The sequence below is a fragment of the Balaenoptera borealis genome (genome assembly GCF_965194805.1).
Source record: "Balaenoptera borealis genome assembly, chromosome: 4".
In the NCBI taxonomy this organism is placed as follows: domain Eukaryota; kingdom Metazoa; phylum Chordata; class Mammalia; order Artiodactyla; family Balaenopteridae; genus Balaenoptera; species Balaenoptera borealis.
Genome location: NC_138861.1, coordinates 52711175 through 52730710, shown reverse-complemented (window position 1 = coordinate 52730710; position 19536 = coordinate 52711175). Strand labels below are relative to the sequence as shown.

Here is a 19536-nt window from a genome sequence, read left to right as displayed (position 1 = left end):
GGGAAGTACTCCTTGGCTTGAGCCCTCCCAGAGTCCACCATTAGCCCCACCGAAGAGCCAGGTAGGCTCCAGTGTTCGGTCGCCTTAGGCCAAACAACCAACAGGGAGGGAACTCAACCCCACCCATCAGCAGACAAGCATATTAAAGTTTTGTTGAGCTCTGCCGACCAGAGCAACAGCCAGCTCTACCCACCACCAGTCCCTCCCATCAGGAAACTTGCACAAGCCTCTTAGATAGCCTCACCCACCAGAGGACAGACAGCAGAAGCAAAAAGAACTACAATCCTGCAGTCTGTGGAACAAAAACCACATTCACAGAAAGATAGACAGGATGAAAAGGCAGAGGGCTAAGTTCTAGATGAAGGAATAAGATAAAACCCCAGAAAAACAACTAAATGAAGTGGAGATAGGCAATCTTCCAGAAAAAAGAATTCAGAATAATGATAGTGAAGATGATCCAGGACCTCGGAAAAAGAATGGAGGCAAAGATCAAGAAGATGCAAGAAATGTTTAACAAAGACCAAGAAGAATTAAAGAACAAACAACCAGAGATGAATAATACAATAACTGAAATGAAAAATACACTAGAAGGAATCAATAGTAGAATAACTGAGGCAGAAGAACGGATAAGTGACCTGGAGGACAGAATGGTGGAATTCACCGCTGTGGAACAGAATAAAGAAAAAAGAATGAAAAGAAATGAAGACAGCGTAAGAGACCTCTGGGACAACATTAAATACAACAACATTCACATTATAGGGGTCACAGAAGAAGAGAGAGAGAAAGGACCTGAGAAACTATTTGAAGAGATTATAGTCAAAAACTTCCCTAACATGGGGAAGGAAATAGCCACCCAAGTCCAGGAAGTGCAGAGTCCCAGGCAGAGTCCCAGGCAGGATAAACCCAAGGAGAAACACGCTGAGAAACATAGTAATCAAATTGGCAAAAATTAATGACAAAGAAAAATTATTGAAAGTAGCAAGAGAAAAACAACAAATAACATACAAGGGAACTCCCATAAAGTTAACAGCTGATTTCTCAGAAGAAACTCTACAAGCCAGAAGGGAGTGGCATGACATATTTAAAGTAATGAAAGGGAAGAACCTACAACAAAGATTACTCTACCCAGAAAGAATCTCATTCAGAATTGATGGAGAAATCAAAAGCTTTATAGACAAGCAAAAGTTAAGAGAATTCAGCACCACCAAACCAGCTGTACAATAAATGCTAAAGGAACTCTCTAAGTGGGAAACACAAGAGAAGAAAAAGACCTAGAAAAACAAACCCAAAACCATTGAGAAAATGGTCATAGGAACATACATATTGATAATTACCTTAAATGTGAATGGATTAAATGCTCCAACCAAAAGACACAGGCTCACTAAATGGATACAAAAACAATACCCAAATATATGCTGTCTACAAGAGACCTACTACAGATCTAGGGACACATACAGACTGAAAGTGAGGGGATGGAAAAAGATATTCCATGCAAATGGAAATCAAAAGAAAGCTGGAATAGCAATACTCAGATAAAATTTTATCAGATAAAATAGACTTTAAAATAAAGAATGTTACAAGAGACAAAGAACGACCCTACATAATGATCAAGGGATCAATCCAAGAAGAAGATATAACAATTATAAATATATATGCACCCAAGACAGGAGCACCTCGATACATAAGGCAACTGCACACAGCTATAAAAGACGAAATTGGCAGTAACACAGTAATAGTGGGGGACTTTAACACCTCACTTACACCAATGGACGGATCATCCAAACAGAAAATTTATAAGGAAACACAAGCTTTAAATGACACAATGGACCAGAAAGATTTAATTGATATTTATAGGACATTCCATTCAAAACCAGCAGATTACACTTTCTTCTCAAGTGTGCACAGAGCATTCTCCAGGATAGATCACATCCTGGGTCACAAATCAAGCCTCAGTAAATTTAAGAAAACTGAATTCATATCAACCATCTTTTCTGACCACAACGCTATGAGATTAGAATCAATTACAGGGAAAAAAACGTAAAAAACACAAACACATGGAGGCTAAACAATACGTTACTAAATAACCAAAAGATCACTGGAGAAATCAAAGAGGAAATCAAAAAATACCTAGAGACAAATGACAATGAAAACACAACGATCCAAAACCTATGGGATGCAGCACAAGCAGTTCTAAGAGGGAAGTTTATAGCAATACAATCCTACCTCAAGAAACAACAAACATCTCAAATAAACAATCTAAACTTACACCTAAAGGAACTAGGGAAAGAACAAACAAAACCCAAAGTTAGTAGAAGGAAAGAAATCATAATGATCAGAGCAGAAATAAATGAAATAGAAACAAATAAAACAATAGCAAAGATCAGTAAAACTAAAAGCTGGTCCTTTGAGAAGATAAATAAAATTGATAAACCATTAGCCAGACTCATCAGGAAAAAGAGGGAGAGGACTCAAATCAATAAAATTAGAAATGAAAAAGGAGAAGTTACAACAGCTGCAGAAAGACAAAGCATCTTAAGAGACTACAAGTAACTCTATGCCAATAAAACGGACAACCTGGAAGAAATGGACAAATTCTTAGAAAGGTATAACCTTCCAAGAGTGAACCAGGAGGAAATAGAAAATATGAACAGAAGAATCACAAGTAATGAAATTGAAACTGTGTTTAAAAATCTTCCAACAAACAAAAGTCCAGGACCAGATGGCTTCACAGGTGAATTCTATCAAACATTTAGAGAAGAGCTAACACTCATCCTTCTCAAACTCTTCCAAGAAATTTCAGAGGAAGGAACACTCCCAAACTCATTTTATGAGGCCACCATCATCCTGACACCAAAACCAGACAAAGGTACTACAAAAAAAGAAAATTACAGACCAATATCACTGATGAATATAGTTGCAAAATCCTCAACAAAATACTAGCAAACAGAATCCAACAACACATTAAAAGGGTCATACACCATGATCAAGTGGGATTTATCCCAGGGATGCAAGGATTCTTCAATATACGCAAATCAATCAATGTGATACACCATATTAACAAATTGAAGAATAAAGACCATATGATCATCTGAATAGATGCAGAAAAACCTTTTGACAAAATTTAACACCTATTTATGATAAAAACTCTCCAGAAAGTGGGCATAGAGGGAACCTACATCAACATAATAAAGGCCATATACGACAAACCCACAGCAAACATCATTCTCAATGGTGAAAACCTGAAAGCATTTCCACTAAGATCAGGAACAAGACAAGGATGTCCACTCTCACCACTGTTATTCAACATAGTTTTGGAAGTCCTAGCCACGGCAATCAGAGAAGAAAAAGAAATAAAAGGAATACAAATTGGAAAAGAAGAAGTAAAACTGTCCCTGTTTGCAGATGACATGATAGTACACATAGAGAATCCTAAAGACGCCACCAGAAAACTACTAGAGCTAATCAATGAATTTGGTAAGGTTGCAGGATACAAAATTAATGCACAGAAATCTCTTGCATTCCTATACACTAATGATGAAAAATCTGAAAGAGAAATTAAGGAAACACTCCCATTTACCATTGCAACAAAAAGAATAAAATACTTAGGAATAAACCTACCTAGGGAGACAAAAGACCTGTATGCAGAAAATTATAAGACACTGATGAAAGAAATTAAAGACGATCCAAACAGATGGAGAGATATACCATGTTCTTGGATTGGAAGAATCAACATTGTAAAAATGACTATACTACCCAAAGCAATCTACAGATCCAATGCAATCCCTATCAAATTACCAATGGCATGTTTTACAGAACTAGAACAAAAATCTTAAAATTTGTATGGAGACAGAAAAGACCCCGAATAGCCAAAGCAGTCTTGAGGGAAAAATACGGAGCTGGAGGAATCAGACTCCCTGACTTCAGACTATACTACAAAGATACAGTAATCAAGACAATATGGTACTGGCACAAAAACAGAAATATAGATCAATGGAACAGGATAGAAAGCCCAGAGATAAACCCACGCACCTACGGTCAACTAATCTATGACAAAGGAGGCAAAGATATACAGTGGAAAAAAGACAGTCTCTTCAATAAGTGGTGCTGGGAAAACTGGACAGCTACATGTAAAAGAATGAAATTAGAACACTCCTTAACACCATACACAAAAATAAATTCAAAATGGATTAGAGACCTAAATGTAAAACCGGACACTATAAAACTCTTTGAGGAAAACTTAGGAAGAACACTCTTCAGCAAGATCTTTTTTGATCCACCTCCTAGAGTAATGGAAATAAAAACAAAAATAAACAAATGGGACCTAATGAAACTTCAAAGCTTTTGCACAGCAAAGGAAACCATAAACAAGACGAAAAGACAACCCTCAGAATGGGAGAAAATATTTGCAAACGAATCAACAGACAAAGGTTTTATCTCCAAAATATACAAGCAGCTCATGCAGCTCAATATTAAAAAAAAAAAAACCCAATCCAAAAATGGGCAGAAGACCTAAATAGACATTTCTCCAAAGAAGACATACAGATGGCCAAGAAGCACATGAAAAGCTGCTCAACATCACTAATTATTAGAGAAATGCAAATCAAAACTACAGTGAGGTATCACCTTGCACCAGTTAGAATGGGCATCATCAGAAAATCTACAAACAACAAATGCTGGAGAGGGTGTGGAGAAAAGGGAATCCTCTTGCACTGTTGGTGGGAATGTAAACTGATACAGCCACTATGGAGACCAGTATGGAGGTTCCTTAAAAAGCTAAAAATAGAATTACCATATGACCCAGCAATCCCACTACTGGGCATATACCTGGAGAAAACCATAATTCAAAAAGACACATGCACCCCAGTGTTCATTGCAGCACTATTTACAATTGCCAGGACATGGAAGCAACCTAAATGCCCATCAACAGACGAGTGAGTGGATAAAGAAGATGTGGTACATATATACAATGGAATATTACTCAGTCATAAAAAAGAACGAAATTGGTTCATTTGTAGCGACTTGGGTGGATCTAGAGACTGTTATACAGAGTGAAGTAAGTCAGAAAGAGAAAAACAAATATCGTATATTAACGCATTTATGTGGAACCTAGAAAAATGGTACCGATGAACCTGTTTTCAGGGCAGGAATAGAGACACAGATGTAGAGAACAAACGTATGGACACCAGTGAGGGAAAGTGGCAGGGGTGGGTGGTGGTGGTGTGATGAGTTGGGGGATTGGGATTGACATATATACACTAATATGTATAAAATGGATAACTAATAATAACCCGCTGTATAAATTAAATAAAATTTAAAAAAAAACAACAACAAGAAACAAACCTCAGAGTCAAAGTGCTGAAAACCAAAGATAAAGAAAAAAATCTTGAATGCAGCGAGAAGACACAATTCATGCAGAGGAATAATGCTAAGAATCCCAGCAGAATCCTCAGATCCTATGCAAGGCAGGATTGACATCTTATCATTCTGAAAGAAAACCCCTGCTAATCCAGAATTTTATGTCCAGTAAAACTACCTTTCAAAGATGAAGATAAAATAAATACCTTTAGACAAACAAAAGTTGAGAATTTATTGCCAATAAACCTGTGCTACAAGAAATGGTAAAGGAAGTTCTTCAGACAGGATGATATCAAATGGAAATTAGAATACACACACACACACACACACACACAATAAAGGGGCTGGAAAGGAAATAATTAAGGTAAATATTAAATATGTTTTTTCTTATTTTAATAGTATATAGAGTATGAATACATTTTTGTAGAAAGAAAACACAGCATGATTCATTTAAAAAACTTTAGAAGGTTATACATCAAAATTTTAACTAATTTTCAAGAGCTCAGAGATTAGAGAAATTTTGTAAGGTAATTGTTAGAAGAAATAATAACTAGACAATGAATTTTCTGTTATGAAAAACTTTTCTCACTTTTTTTGCTCTACTATATGGTAAAGAAGAGACAAAGAAAAGGCAAAAGGAGTCTTTTTCTCTGATGCATAAGCCAATTGTAATAGATCTAACTTTTTAGAGAATAAATAAGGATTAAATAGAAGTTTCTTATAAGGGTTGTTGATGTTCTCTCTACTGGCTGAAGCTTTGGGGCTGGAACCTTATACATGACTTGAAGGACTGTTTATTCCAAGAAAATATTAAAACACTATTCTCTACATGGTCTAGAAAGAGAGCCAGGAATTGATAATGTCTAAATATTAGTGAGACTGTTATCTACTTGCACCAAAATGTCTTTCATTTTGTCAATCTAATCTTTCAAATGTCATTCAAATCTTGTTTTGACTTCTATGTAATTATTTAAAATTTACATGAAAACTAGCTAAGATTTCTTCTCAGTTTTGGTAGTAAAGTAATATTTTACTAGGGAAAGAATAATTTAGTGCAAACATATACTATTTTTTTTGACTTGGTTAATCAAGGCCATGAGGAGCCAGAATCTTTAGAATTCAACTCCAGAATCCAGGTACCATCATCTACATGACAGAGTTATTGAAAGGATCAGAGAGAATGTGTGTAAAGACATAATGTAAGTACATAGTGGGCAGTTAATAAATGGCAGCTATTATTGGCTACTGAAGTGACTCGAAGATACATGAAGATGCCTTTATTGCCATCAACAATGAAGCCAAGATAACACTTTACAAACAGCAGTTCAAGAATTCATTGACACCTATTGATTAATATGTCTAACATGCTCGTGTTTGAAGTATTCAGATTCCAGACATTTGAGAAACTGTCTCCTCATCTTGCCAGGGGAATTTCACACATAGAAATGGATGGTCAATGTGGGGAAAGAAAAATGATACTAATGAAGTTGATGTATTTTCTCTCTCTCCCTTGCTCTCTCTCTCTCTCTCTCTCTCTCTATCTCTCTCTCTCTCTCTCTCTCTCTCTCTCTCTCTCACACACACACACACACACACACACACACACACACACACACACACACTTATAGAGGCAACTTCTCTCAAAGTCCTAGTAGGAAAAGTACCTCTTAAAGAGGCAAACAAATGACACTTTGACTTGGAAATTTTTAAAAAGTCAAGATGAGTTCTTGAATTATGTGCCACACTGGTTTCTCCCTTGCCCAAGTTTTTACCCACTAAAATAGGGAAATTTTGGTGTTGGTGCTGCCACCTCAATATTGAATCATCTCTGTCCTATATCCCAGAGTATCATTCAGCTGTTTGGTTACAGAAGTCTCCTTGGAAAGGCCAAATTTTAGCTTGGAATATTTTACCTCTTCCATTGACTTTTAACAAAAGGGATCTAATTGAACACAGCTCACATCTATTCCGTTGATTTTTATCAAGTCCTTGGACCTCAGAAATTTAGAGTTTTAACTCCTGTCAACTAAAGCTGGATGCAGAGAAAATTATTCAAAGAAAAATATTATTTCACTCTCAAAATTTTTAGAGCCAGGATAAGATGTGACAGTTTTAAGGTGAGGACAGAAGATTCCAGGGCTCAAGCTGTTAACCAAGGGTAGGCTGTCCCTCACAAATAAAAGAGAAGATTCAAGGAGAAGGCATGTTTACATATACAATGAATGTATGAAAAGAATAAACCAGAGCAAGATGATGGAGTGAGGGAGAATACAAGAGGAAAAAGAACACTCATCTCCCCATCAAGAAAACACGTAAGCAATAGGCTGAATGGCTTTTGTTCTCTCAAGAAGCTGAGGGAGAGGAAGACATGGAGAACATCAAGGCATGGAGAATACTGTATGACAGAAGAGGGAAAATGTCCTCGTGCAGAGAAGGGTACAGGGAGGAACAAAGCACTCTGGCAGGTGAAGAGACAAAGACAGCAGAGGTAGAGGCAAATCGACAAGAGGAAGGGAACCAAAAACAGCTTCATGGGACAGGGATTGAATAACAGGAGAGATGGAACAGGGAGCAGGAAAGCCATCCAGGAGAGAGAGAACCAGTCAGGCTGGGGGCAGATGCCTGGTGAGGCTTCCTCTCTCACATTCCCAAACCCAAATGGGGGCTCTAGAGAGAAAGAGAAAGTACCATCCAGAATCTTGTTCTCTTGTTCCTTGTTCCATCCCCAGCACCTAGAGCCTGGTATGTAGTGGATGCTCAAAACACAGTTGTTGAATGAAAAGTGGTACATGCAGAAAAGGAAAGAAAGCTGGATGCCTTGAGAAACTCCATGCACCTCATGGCTTCCATTATTGAGGTGTGAGCGGGCAGAGAGGATGCCAAAGAGCTGGGCTCTACGTACAGCATGGCTGAGTGATGCTCACCCTGAGGGCAGTTTGGTTCGACTGTTGCAGGACCATCAAGGACCCAAGCGAAACAGGCAGTGGTCAAACCAAGAGTAACTGATGAGCAAGGGAGTGGCAGAGGGTGTTTGTGCTTGAAAGGCCCCACCTCCATGTCTGTCCCCAAATCTCCTCCACATGTTCAGATGTTTGAACGTCTCATTATCCAGAATCTCTCCATTGGGGGTTATTTCTATAGCGTTTTCCACAAAATACAATTAGCCAACCAATGTGTTCAGCCATTCAAAGTCACTAAATTCTAGACAAGAATTGTTGTATTAACCTAGCAACTTAGGGTAGGGCCCCAAGGCAAATGAACTCAGAGTAGAGAGAGACTCCCCAAGACCCAACATGGAACCTGGATCAAAGAGCAATGGATTTGGTCAACAGAGATGGAGTCAAGTTGGTTGTAAGTCCCCAGAGGACTCATCCCATCCCCCTAGGGGATCCCCCAAGTGGGAGATGAAGCTGCGAGGGTAGGGAAGTGAAGATGAGTCAGTTGTAGATTTGTCTGGCTGCTCTATCCTGGCTATGTGATCGTCCCCAACAGAGAAATACACTTAGGGTTTACACAGACAGGACTGACACAAAGACATAAGGAGGAAGGTATCACTGAGAGATTTGGTGCTTGTCCTTGAAAAAGGAAAAAAAAGACAAATGATAACAGACCAGGTGACAAATTGAAGTGAAATCGGCCTCAAAAAGATTCTAGCCATTCAAGTGCCTTTCTTCCTGAAATGACAAGATTTACACATTTTCATCTCTTCCAAGGGCACCAAAACAAGTGCTTCACTCTTCTGTATCATTCCATCCATTTTCTCTTAGCTTATCCCATCACCATGGTGATGAGGCAAGGACTTTATTTTCCTGTGTCTGGACTACACTGGCATCCTTGTCAGTTACTTCAAAAATGCACGTGTCTGCATGTTACTTCTAGAGGAATTTCTTATCTAAGATGGGAATCAATGGGATAAGCAAAGCATTAGGAGAAACAGCCTCTGGACTCTATCCTCATTCTGCCATCTCAGAAAAATTATTTGAGATTCCAGTTTCTGCTCACTAAATGGAGACAGAAAGGCTACTCACTTGCTTAATAACAAAATGTTATAAGACTGAGTAACTTGTGACGGCCCATCATTTTGCTTAAGGCAGAACAATTAAATAACTATGGCAGAGACTACTAACTGCTTACTCCACATCAACTCACCCTTTTTTCCATAGAAACAAAACCAGGATTTTATTCAGGGGTGCAATACATCACCCAAGAGACTACATTTCCCAGTTTCCCTTGAGTGCAAATACAGTTAGGTGGATCAACTGTGAGTGTCTTCTAGGAAAGCTCCTGATGGGAAACTGACTCAATTGAGCAGTGTTAACCCCACCCCACCCCCCACCTTCCTTTTGGGTGAAGCTCTAGGGGTAACCTTGGACCTCAGAATGAAAGACTGAAAGTCACATGCTAAGGATGGTAGAGCAAAAAGATAAAAGAGGATAGCCTCATCCACCAGAGGGCAGACAGCAGAAGCAAGAAGAACTACAGTCCTGCAGTCTGTGGAACAAAAACCACATTCACAGAAAGACAGACAAGATGAAAAGGCAGAGGGCTATGTACCAGATAAAGGAACAAGATAAAACCCCAGAAAAACAACAAAATGAAGTGGAGATAAGCAACCTTCCAGAAAAAGAATTCAGAATAATGATAGTGAAGATGATCCAGGACCTCAGAAAAAGAATGGAGGCAAAGATCGAGAAGATGAAAGAAATGTTTAACAAAGACCTAGAAGAATTAAAGAACAAAGACCTAGAAGAATTAAAGAACAAACAAACATAGATGAATAGTACAATAACTGAAATGAAAACTACACTAGAAGGAATCAATAGCAGAATAACTGAGGCAGAAGAACGGATAAGTGACCTGGAAGACAGAATGGTGGAATTCACTGCCATAGAACAGAATAAAGAAAAAGGAATGAAAAGAAATTAAGAAGGCCTAAGAGACCTCTGGGACAACATTAAATGCAACAACATTCGCATCATAGGGGTCCCAGAAGGAGAAGAGAGAAAGGACCTGAGAAAATATTTGAAGAGATTATAGTCGAAAACTTCCCTAACATGGGAAAGGAAATAGCCACCCAAGTTCAAGAAGCACAGAGAGCCCCATACAGGATAAACCCAAGGAGAAACACACCGAGACACATAGTAATCAAATTGGCAAAAATTAAAGACAAAGAAAAATTATTGAAAGCAGCAAGGGAAAAATGACAAATAACATACAAGGGAACTCCCATAAGGTTAACAGCTGATTTCTCAGCAGAAACTCTACAAGCCAGAAGGGAGTGGCATGATATACTTAAAGTGATGAAAGGGAAGAAACTACAACCAAGATTACTCTACCCGGCAAGGATCTCATTCAGATTCAATGGAGAAATCAAAAGCTTTACAGACAAGCAAAAGCTAAGAGGATTCAGCACCACCAAACCAGCTCTACAACAAATGCTAAAGGAACTTCTCTAAGTGGGAAACACAAGAGAAGAAAAGGACCTACAAAAACAAACCCAAAACAATTAAGAAAATGGTCATAGGAACATACATATCGATAATTACCTTAAACGTGAATGGATTAAATGCTCCAACCAAAAGACACAGGCTTGCTGAATGGATACAAAAACAAGACCCATATATATACTGTCTACAAGAGACCCACTTCAGACGTAGGGACACATATAGACTGAAAGTGAGGGGATGGAAAAAGATATTCCATGCAAATGGAAATCAAAAGAAAGCTGGAGTAGCAATACCCATATCTGATAAAATAGACTCTAAAATAAAGAATGTTACAAGAAACAAGGAAGGACCCTACATAATGATCAAGGGATCAATCCAAGAAGAAGATATAACAATTATAAATATATATGCACCCAACATAGGAGCACCTCAATACATAAGGCAACTGCTAACAGCTATAAAAGGGGAAATCAACAGTAACACAGTAATAGTGGGGGACTTTAACACCTCATTTACACCAATGGACAGATCATCCAAAATGAAAATAAATAAGGAAACAGAAGCTTTAAATGACACAAGAGACCAGATAGATTTAATTGATATTTATAGGACATTCTATCCAAAAACAGCAGATTGCACTTTCTTCTCAAGTGCGCACGGAACATTCTCCAGGATAGATCACACCTTGGGTCACAAATCAAGCCTCAGTAAATTTAAGAAAATTGAAATCATATCAAGCATCTTTTCTGACCACAACGCTCTGAGATTAGAAATGAATTACAGGGAAAAAAACGTAAAAAACACAAACATATGGAGGCTAAACAATACGTTACTAAATAACCAAGAGATCACTGAAGAAATCAAAGAGGAAATCAAAAAATACCTAGAGACAAATGACAATGAAAACACGACGATCCAAAACCTATGGGATGCAGCAAAAGCAGTTCTAAGAGAGAAGTTTATAGCTATACAAGCCTACCTCAAGAAACAAGAAAGATAAAAGAATCCGGTTCTCTACTGGCCCTGTGCTGCTGCCATAACCTGGACCTCCATGATTCTTTTACATGTGAGAGAAACAAACTGCTATCTTGTTTAAGCCAAACACAATTCCCAACTGATAGACCCACTGTCAACCTTATAAGTAGGCCCTTCTAGGCTCACCCCCAACGTTTTCAGGGCCCAGGCCAAGAGCAAAGGTGGGAGCCCCTAGCTTGTGGCCCAACCCCTTCTCTCCCCACCCCAGCTCTGTCTGCTTTGTGTGGACATCCAAGCCCATGCTTCTAAGCTCATCTCCAGGCCAACACTGCCCCTTGGCCACTCTTCGGGTCTAAGGTGCACACACTTCCCTCCAGGAGGACAGAGCCTGGGAAAGGTTGCTGTAGGCTCTGAAAGTGAGCTCAGAGCCACTTGGGCAGGGAATTTTAGGATCCTAGGACCCTAAGGCACAGTCTAGAAGTGGGAGGAGGTTCCAGATGGCATGCACCTTTGCCCTGTGATCTCTTCGCCCTGTGGGGAGAAGCATGGCCCTTGAAGGCACAGGGGCCAGGGCAGGGACCCGAACTGCCACAGTTTAAATGTGATACCACTGGCTCCTCTCCCTCTCACCTCCTAATGCCTGCCTTTTCATCATTCACAACTTGACAGTAGAGAGAAACCTGAAGTAGTTCAGTTAACTACTTGTAACAGCCTTGGTAAAGTTATCTTTTAGAGGAAAAGCCTGGAACTATAGCTTGAACTGTGCTGTTTCCCTGTTACCCTTAATGCTGCTATCTTCTCTCTTTTATGAGACTGTATAATGGAAAGCTGATCAAGCCTGGCTCTCAGGCAAGCTTGTCTTTGTTGAGCTGTCATTAGGATGGCCACGCATTGTGGATCAAGCAACTGCAATAGTGGTGCTGGTGTTCTGACTGAAGGAGGAGTCTCCAGATCCTGGGTCCCTCTCATTTACACATCTGCCTGTTTGAGGAAACTCTCCAAGTGTTTACCTGGGTCTCTTTGTACAAACATTGCTCCCTAGGAGGGAGTGGAATCAGCAACAAACCCCGGCCACCGAAACTGGAACAGGGACTTTTGCCCTAGGAGGACTACAGAGAAATGGATGGGAATTGTGACCAGGAGAGGGACTCTCTAAGGGGTGCCACTGAAATGGCCCAGGACTGGGTCCCAAATGAGCTGGGCATCTTTCTCTGTTTCTCAGGAAGCCCCCCACTCAGCCTAGGGTAGCAGGGACTGAGACCTGATATGACAGTGCCACTGCTGATGGGATCCACCACTCCAGCTCCCACCCCTAAGTGCAAGGACTTATTCCTTAAGGAATTTATCTCCTTCACATGGCCTGACTGTCAGGACTGGTAACCTGGCTTCATGAACATGAAAAATGCCCAAATGGCCACAGTATCATTGTGTATCTTAGAAGCTCTCTTCCTTTAGTTCAGTGATTCTAAGCCTCATTTTGAATTACGGATCTCCACGTTCTCTAGGCTGGATAATTACCTAAGGACATCAGTGTCCACCCACACTTCAGAGAACTGTTGTAGCTCCTTTCAGACAATGAGGCATAATCCAAAGAACATTGAGCAAATAATCTGAGATGTAGGCACTTGCTATAGACTGATGTTTGTGTCCCCCCCCCAAATTTGCATGTTGAAACCTAATCCTCAATGCAATGAGGGCCTTTGAGAGGTGATTAGGTCATGAGGGTGGAGCCCTCATGAATAGGATTAGGGCCCTTATGAAAGAGACTTCAGAGAGTTCCCTTGCCCCTTCTGCAGTGTGAGGACAGAGCAAGAAGATGGCTATCTATGAACTAGGTAGAGAGCTCTCACCAGACACCGAATCTGCTGGTGCCTTGATCTTGGGCTTCCCAGTCTCCAAAACTGTGAGAAATAAATGTTTGTTGTGTAAGCCACCTAGGCTATAGTATTTTTGTTATAGTAGCCCAAACAGACTGACAGAACTTCTATCCCCAACTTTCTATTTAAATTTCGTTTATTAGTTTTTTCATAGGAAAAATGGAAGGCATGGGTTAACTGATTTGTAAGGTCCCTCCTAGCTCCAAAGTTCAATGGCTCTATATAGTTCTATGAAATGACAGACATGATAAATATCCTTGTTCCCATCCTCATCTACCGTCTTCTCATCTTTCAGGTCTTGGCTTAGAAGCTAGTTCCAGCCAGTAGGGTGGGCTATGAGACCACTTTCTGTGTTCCCATGGTGCCTTATTCTACCCTATTATAGCACTCTTCTCTCTAAAGCATAATTGTCTGTAAGTTAATTTGTGGGTTCCCTGCTAGACAGCAAATTCTGGGGGAACTGAGACCAATCTTTAAGGTCGTATCCTCAGCACCGATTTCTAGCAGGAGCTCAATGATATATAAGAAATGATAATATGAGTGAGTGGTTTCTGATAGCTACAATCTCCTTTGGTCACTGGACTGGCGATGAAAGATGTTCTCAGATAACTATTCAAGGAACATGCCGAAATAGCCTTTGTTCTTCTGCCTGCATTTAGTAATAGTCTTTGGATATAGGTACCATGAGTATACACCTAATGAATCAGATTACCATATTTTTTAAAGGGAAAAGATGAAAACAAAACTTCCATTATTATGGTCAGAGAAACCCAGACTATTATTCTCAGCTTGGTTCTCAGGAATAAAACAGAAGATCCTCTGCCTCCTCATCTGAGCTCTTCAAATTAATCTAAGGTCTGATTGTCCCAAAGCATTACTAATTGTATAGCAACATCATTTATATCACAAAATTGGAAATGACATACATATCCCATCACAGAGTGCTGGTTAAATAAACTATGACACTCAAACGGTGAACCCATGCAGCCTTTGATAATGGTGTTTACAAGATAATCTGAAGTTAAAAGGCAAGACATAAAATTACATAAGCAGTATGACTGCCATCATGTAAAATATGTCAAATATACAAATAAAATATAGAAGGAGATACTACAGAATCTGAACCATGGCTGTGTTTGTGTGTTAGGACTGCACATGATTTTCTTTCTACTTTTCTGAATTTTGCAGATTTTCCTCTTTTACTCTCATGGTGAAAAATCAAAATCAACAAATCATTTAATTGTTAATTGAAAACATCTACTATAAAATTTTGGCTATTGATAGTGGTTGCGTCCACCTGAAAGAGCTGTATGGCGGAGCACAGAGAAGACCCTATGGTGAAGCCAACAGAAGCAGGGGGTGGAAAGACAGGGAATCCTCTGGAGTTGCCGCTGCCTGTGGAATAAGAGACATCACGGATCTAAGCTCTTACTATATAAATGCCAGGCATTTCTCAGACATTTTTTTCATTATGTCCTCATAAAAGCTGTAAGAGATAGGTACTGCTGTTATTCCCATTTTACAGCTGAAACTGAACCTTAGAGCGGTCAATCCTTTTGCAAGGACCCGGAGGACCCCGAGTGTGAGCCTTCACAACCTGTCCCACCATCCACTGAGGGGAAAATGAGCACATTTCTCAGCCATACTTCCTCTCGTGCAAGGATCTCTTGTGTCAAAGGCACAGCCTCCATTGCCATTATTGGGAGATTCTGTTTGGAATCAGTCCTCAAATGACTCCTGCCTGTCAGTGGAGATGGTGTCCAGTGACCACTTGTTCACCATATCATCTCAAGCCTCTCACCAGAGTGTGATCCCAAAATTGTCCCTCTTTGCACATAAATCCATTGCTTTGGGGCAACGAGCCCATTTATAAATGCTCTCATTGTGGCCAACTTTACAGATCCAGACCAACATGGATAGAGCCCAGGCCAGCTCCCTAGTTAAAACGTGAACCATGGTCGCCCTCCACTTGCCAGCACGTTAACAGGCAAGCTTTCACTATGTGCTTGTTGAACGTAGATCCACCCTGCAAATGCTGATGGACTGAATACGCTCAGCTGACACCATTCGTGCACACAAGCATTTTGAGGCTCTTTGTTACATGGTCACGTTTTCTCTGCACAGAAACCTACTGGTGTTACCATTTCCAGGGATGGGGGGAGAGGAGGCTTCACTACAGGAGAATTCAGGGAGAACAGAGCAGGGGACCTGGCGGGAGTCCAGTCCTGTTGAAGTCAAGTGTGTCACTAAAATAAGCAAGTCCTCTCTGCCCTCCTCGCTACCCCAGGGAAACATGAATGAGCGAGCGAGGACAACTACAGAAACATTCCATGAAATCAGTCGTTCAGGTGGGTCTGAAGGAAATGACAAGTGGGCTTAAAGGAAATCCATTTCAAAAACAAGTTCAAATTCAAAACAAATGTGTGAACAGGGAAAAACGTAATGATCAAGAGGAATGAATTTAAAAATTTACATATATATAATAAAAAAATATTTAAAAAAATAAAAATAAATAAAAAGGAATGAATAAACAGACAGCAATCCTAACAAGAAGACCCAATCGTCAGGGTAAGTGCTATGCGGAGAACTGCTTGGGGATATTATTACACCCCATTGTGCCCTGTCTCCAGGTCCTGTCCCTCAGGGACGATCGATGGTGTCCGTTCACTTACTTTCTCTGGAACTGGACCACAGGATCAGCCAGCAGGTCGGTGACGTCAAGCTTCCTCCCTTTCTCGATAACATCCCGATGCTTGCGGACAAACAGCCACCCGATATGGGAGAAGAAGAAGCCCCGACGGGCGTTGTGGGGATCAGCGTCGGTCTCCGAGTACTTGTGGTGGACTCGGTGGTCCCTGGACCACTCGAAGATGTCGTTCTGCAGAGAGAATGCAGACCTGATTGAAGGGCTAAAACACCCTGGTGCCTTCCCCAAAGTTCCTCAGCCTTCCTTCCCCCCGCCCCACACCCTCTCCTCATCACTGACTTAGACTTGCTCCCACGCTCAACTGCAATCTCTCAACCTCAAGTTCAATCCCTGGGGGTTGGTCTGGGGTGGTTTTCATCCAAACAAGAGTACATCCTCACTTAGTAGGGATCTTAGCTTGTCTTTGGAATGTGCCCACTGCAGGAGGTTCAGGCTTGTTGAGTGAACTAGTGGGGAAACCTGAAGAAAGTTCTGGTTACCGAAGTCTCCTGGGAGATCGTTCATGTCAAGAAGAGAGACATCCGTCCTCAAGTTTTGGTGGTCAGAGGAGAGGTGTAACCTTGAGTATGGAAGGGGGTTAGTTCTTGGTCTGGCTCTCTCTGCCCTCCCTCCCCCGCTTGGATGGAGTTCATGTCCAACACACAGCAAAGAAGAAGTCAGGAAGTAAAAACACAAAGAGGTACTTCACCAAATCTCTGCACAATATCGAGGCACAAATAATATTGCTTGAGGGCTGCTCTAACAGGGTGTCACAGAAAGGAGGGGAGGGGACTTAGGCTCCTGGAGGAATCTGGTGTACTTGGCCGAATCTACAACGTGGAGAAGCAGCAATGCCTGAGGGGCAGGCGGCACTCACTGGAATCCCAAGAGAGACTCTGGTGCCCAAGGAAGGAGAAGCATCGGAGTCCAGCAGACTCTGCCAAACCCACAGACAGGGTGGGACTCAGGCACACATGTGGGACCAGCCTGTTGACCCTCTGGTGATGGGAGAGAGTGACAGGAGCTGGAGGTCCTGGGTGAGCTATCAGGGCAGCATTTCAGCTGACACTGTTAATGAAATCTTAGCTATAGCCATGGACCAATGAGATCTATAAACTTTCAATGTATACTCAGATTTGTTTTTATCTGATAATGCTTTCAAAGCTTTGAGACGACAAATTAGGTTGGGAAGTAGTGCTTTAGATAGGAAAATTACAGTTGACCCTTAGACAGCACGGGTTTGAACTGTGCAGGTCCACTTATACACAGATATTTTTCAATAGTAAATGCTATAGTACTTCACGGTCTGAGGTTGGTTGAATCTGAGGATGTAAAGGAACTGCAGATAGGAAAGGCCAATGATAAATTATAGATGGATTAACCCCCAAGTTGTTCAAGGGCCAACTATAATCTGAAAATAAAAATAAATATATATAGTGTATAAGCTGTTTTTTTTTTAAAAAAAAGGTAATAATGTTTTATACCATACTATTCAGTACTTAGTCATGCTTTCATTAGGGATCTGCCATTTCACAGATATTGGCTTCATGCTGATGAGAAGAGAGAGAACTGTTTTATCCTCAAAGTTTTAACAGTTCTTTTAACCAAAAAATATTTCATGGAGTTTTTTGTCTCTCTGGCTCACCCAGTGCTGCTGGAAGGCAACTCAACCTTGTTCATTTTATAGCACCATTGGAAACTTTTAAAATTTGCTTAACCCTTGGGTAATGGGACAGAAAGAGGGAAGGTAGAAAGACCTTAAGAAATATATGCTCAGCTTTGAATATAAAGAGGGAAAAAAGTGCTTAGCAATCTGTGTAAGGCAAAAATTGTAGCCTGGCTTACTGCGATAAGAAAGAGGTCTTTAAATTTTACCAGTGTGTTGAAACACAGTGGTTGGAAAGAGTGAAAGCATTTATTATTTATAATCACAGAATCTGGAGTCTGGAAGGAATTTCAAATGTCAAGACCACTGCAGCCTAAGGAATAATTTATTACTTTTGCATCCAGTTTATTGCTTGCATTGCAAACCCAACTAAACACAGGAAGGAGGGGGAACACTCTGTCCCTAGTTCACAGATGGCAAAATTAAGGTTTAGAAGACATGTATTCAAGTTCATCTAGTAAGTCAAACCAATAACAGAACAAAGATGGTGCTCCTTAGGTTCTTAGTTCACATTTGTTTCCACAAGATATTTCCCTTATTCTTCAAGTTTAGGGGAGGGAGAGTCTTTTAAAGAGAAGTCTCATTCTCCTTGTTAAAAGGTTATGTTGGTTCTTGAATTTATTGCAATGCAATTTTATAAAAACTCTAAGTGGAGAGTTCCAAAGGGCTAGAAACATTATTCTCATAAAATTAAGAATGATAGAACAACAAAAGAATGATGAGGACAAGTTGGAACAGAGATATTTCTTTATTTTAATCCCTCTTACCTGAATATCTTCCAGACAGAAGCTACTTTGACTGAAGCAGTGGAATGAAGCAAGGATTTGGGCCACATTCCAAATAATCGAGCATACAATCGAGCCAAAAATACTTTAAGATGTACTTTAAAAAATCTTTTTCTTTTTAAACTTTAAAGCTGAGTCCAGCGAAAAAGTGACTCATAGAACAAGATGTAAGCCAACAATAGCGCAGAAAGGAAGTAAGATTCACATGCTCGTCTCTGGGCCTTTTTCTTCCTACTTATCTGCATTTTGCTCCTACCCTGAAGTGATTGGGTGTGGAAGCCAACCTGGGAACAGCATTTGTGTTTGATGAAAAGGTGTGTGTACCGAGGGTGTGTTTAGTACAGTCAATATGTGAGGAAGGGAAAGCTGAGGGCTGACAAGAGATGGTGACCTTCCATCAATGAACTGACTCGTCAAGTGTGCGTATTCCGTCTGTCCATGCTCTGCGTGCACATTTTAATAGGGGCATGATGCTGGACTCAGCAGCAATTCCTGAAGCCTAAGTACGTACACTTTCTAACAAATCAATTAACAAATGATTCAACTTGCAACTTCGAGTTTGTACTTAACGGTCGGTTCTGGTAGATCACGGTCTTAATACCCCATTACCTTCAATAGTGGACACTCACCCTGTGTTTATTGATCACTCCTGACAAAGAATTGTTGTGGTGAAGGGAGCTACATTAGTTCTAAGAGCGCTAGCTGTAACCGAGGCACAGGCAGGGGTGGGGTCGGGGGAGCAGGA

At 40.4% G+C, this 19536-nt stretch overlaps 1 protein-coding gene across 1 annotated transcript in view; it reads right to left on the bottom strand.

The window, feature by feature from the left end:
• The window catches only part of LOC309628281 (stearoyl-CoA desaturase 5), a 158778-nt gene that overhangs the window by 36807 nt on the left and 102435 nt on the right, over positions 1 to 19536 (bottom strand). Inside the window, exon 3 of the mRNA XM_082391185.1 lies at positions 16327 to 16532. Within this exon, the coding sequence (XP_082247311.1) occupies positions 16327 to 16532 (206 nt within the window). The remainder of the gene's footprint in view (positions 1 to 16326; positions 16533 to 19536) is intronic.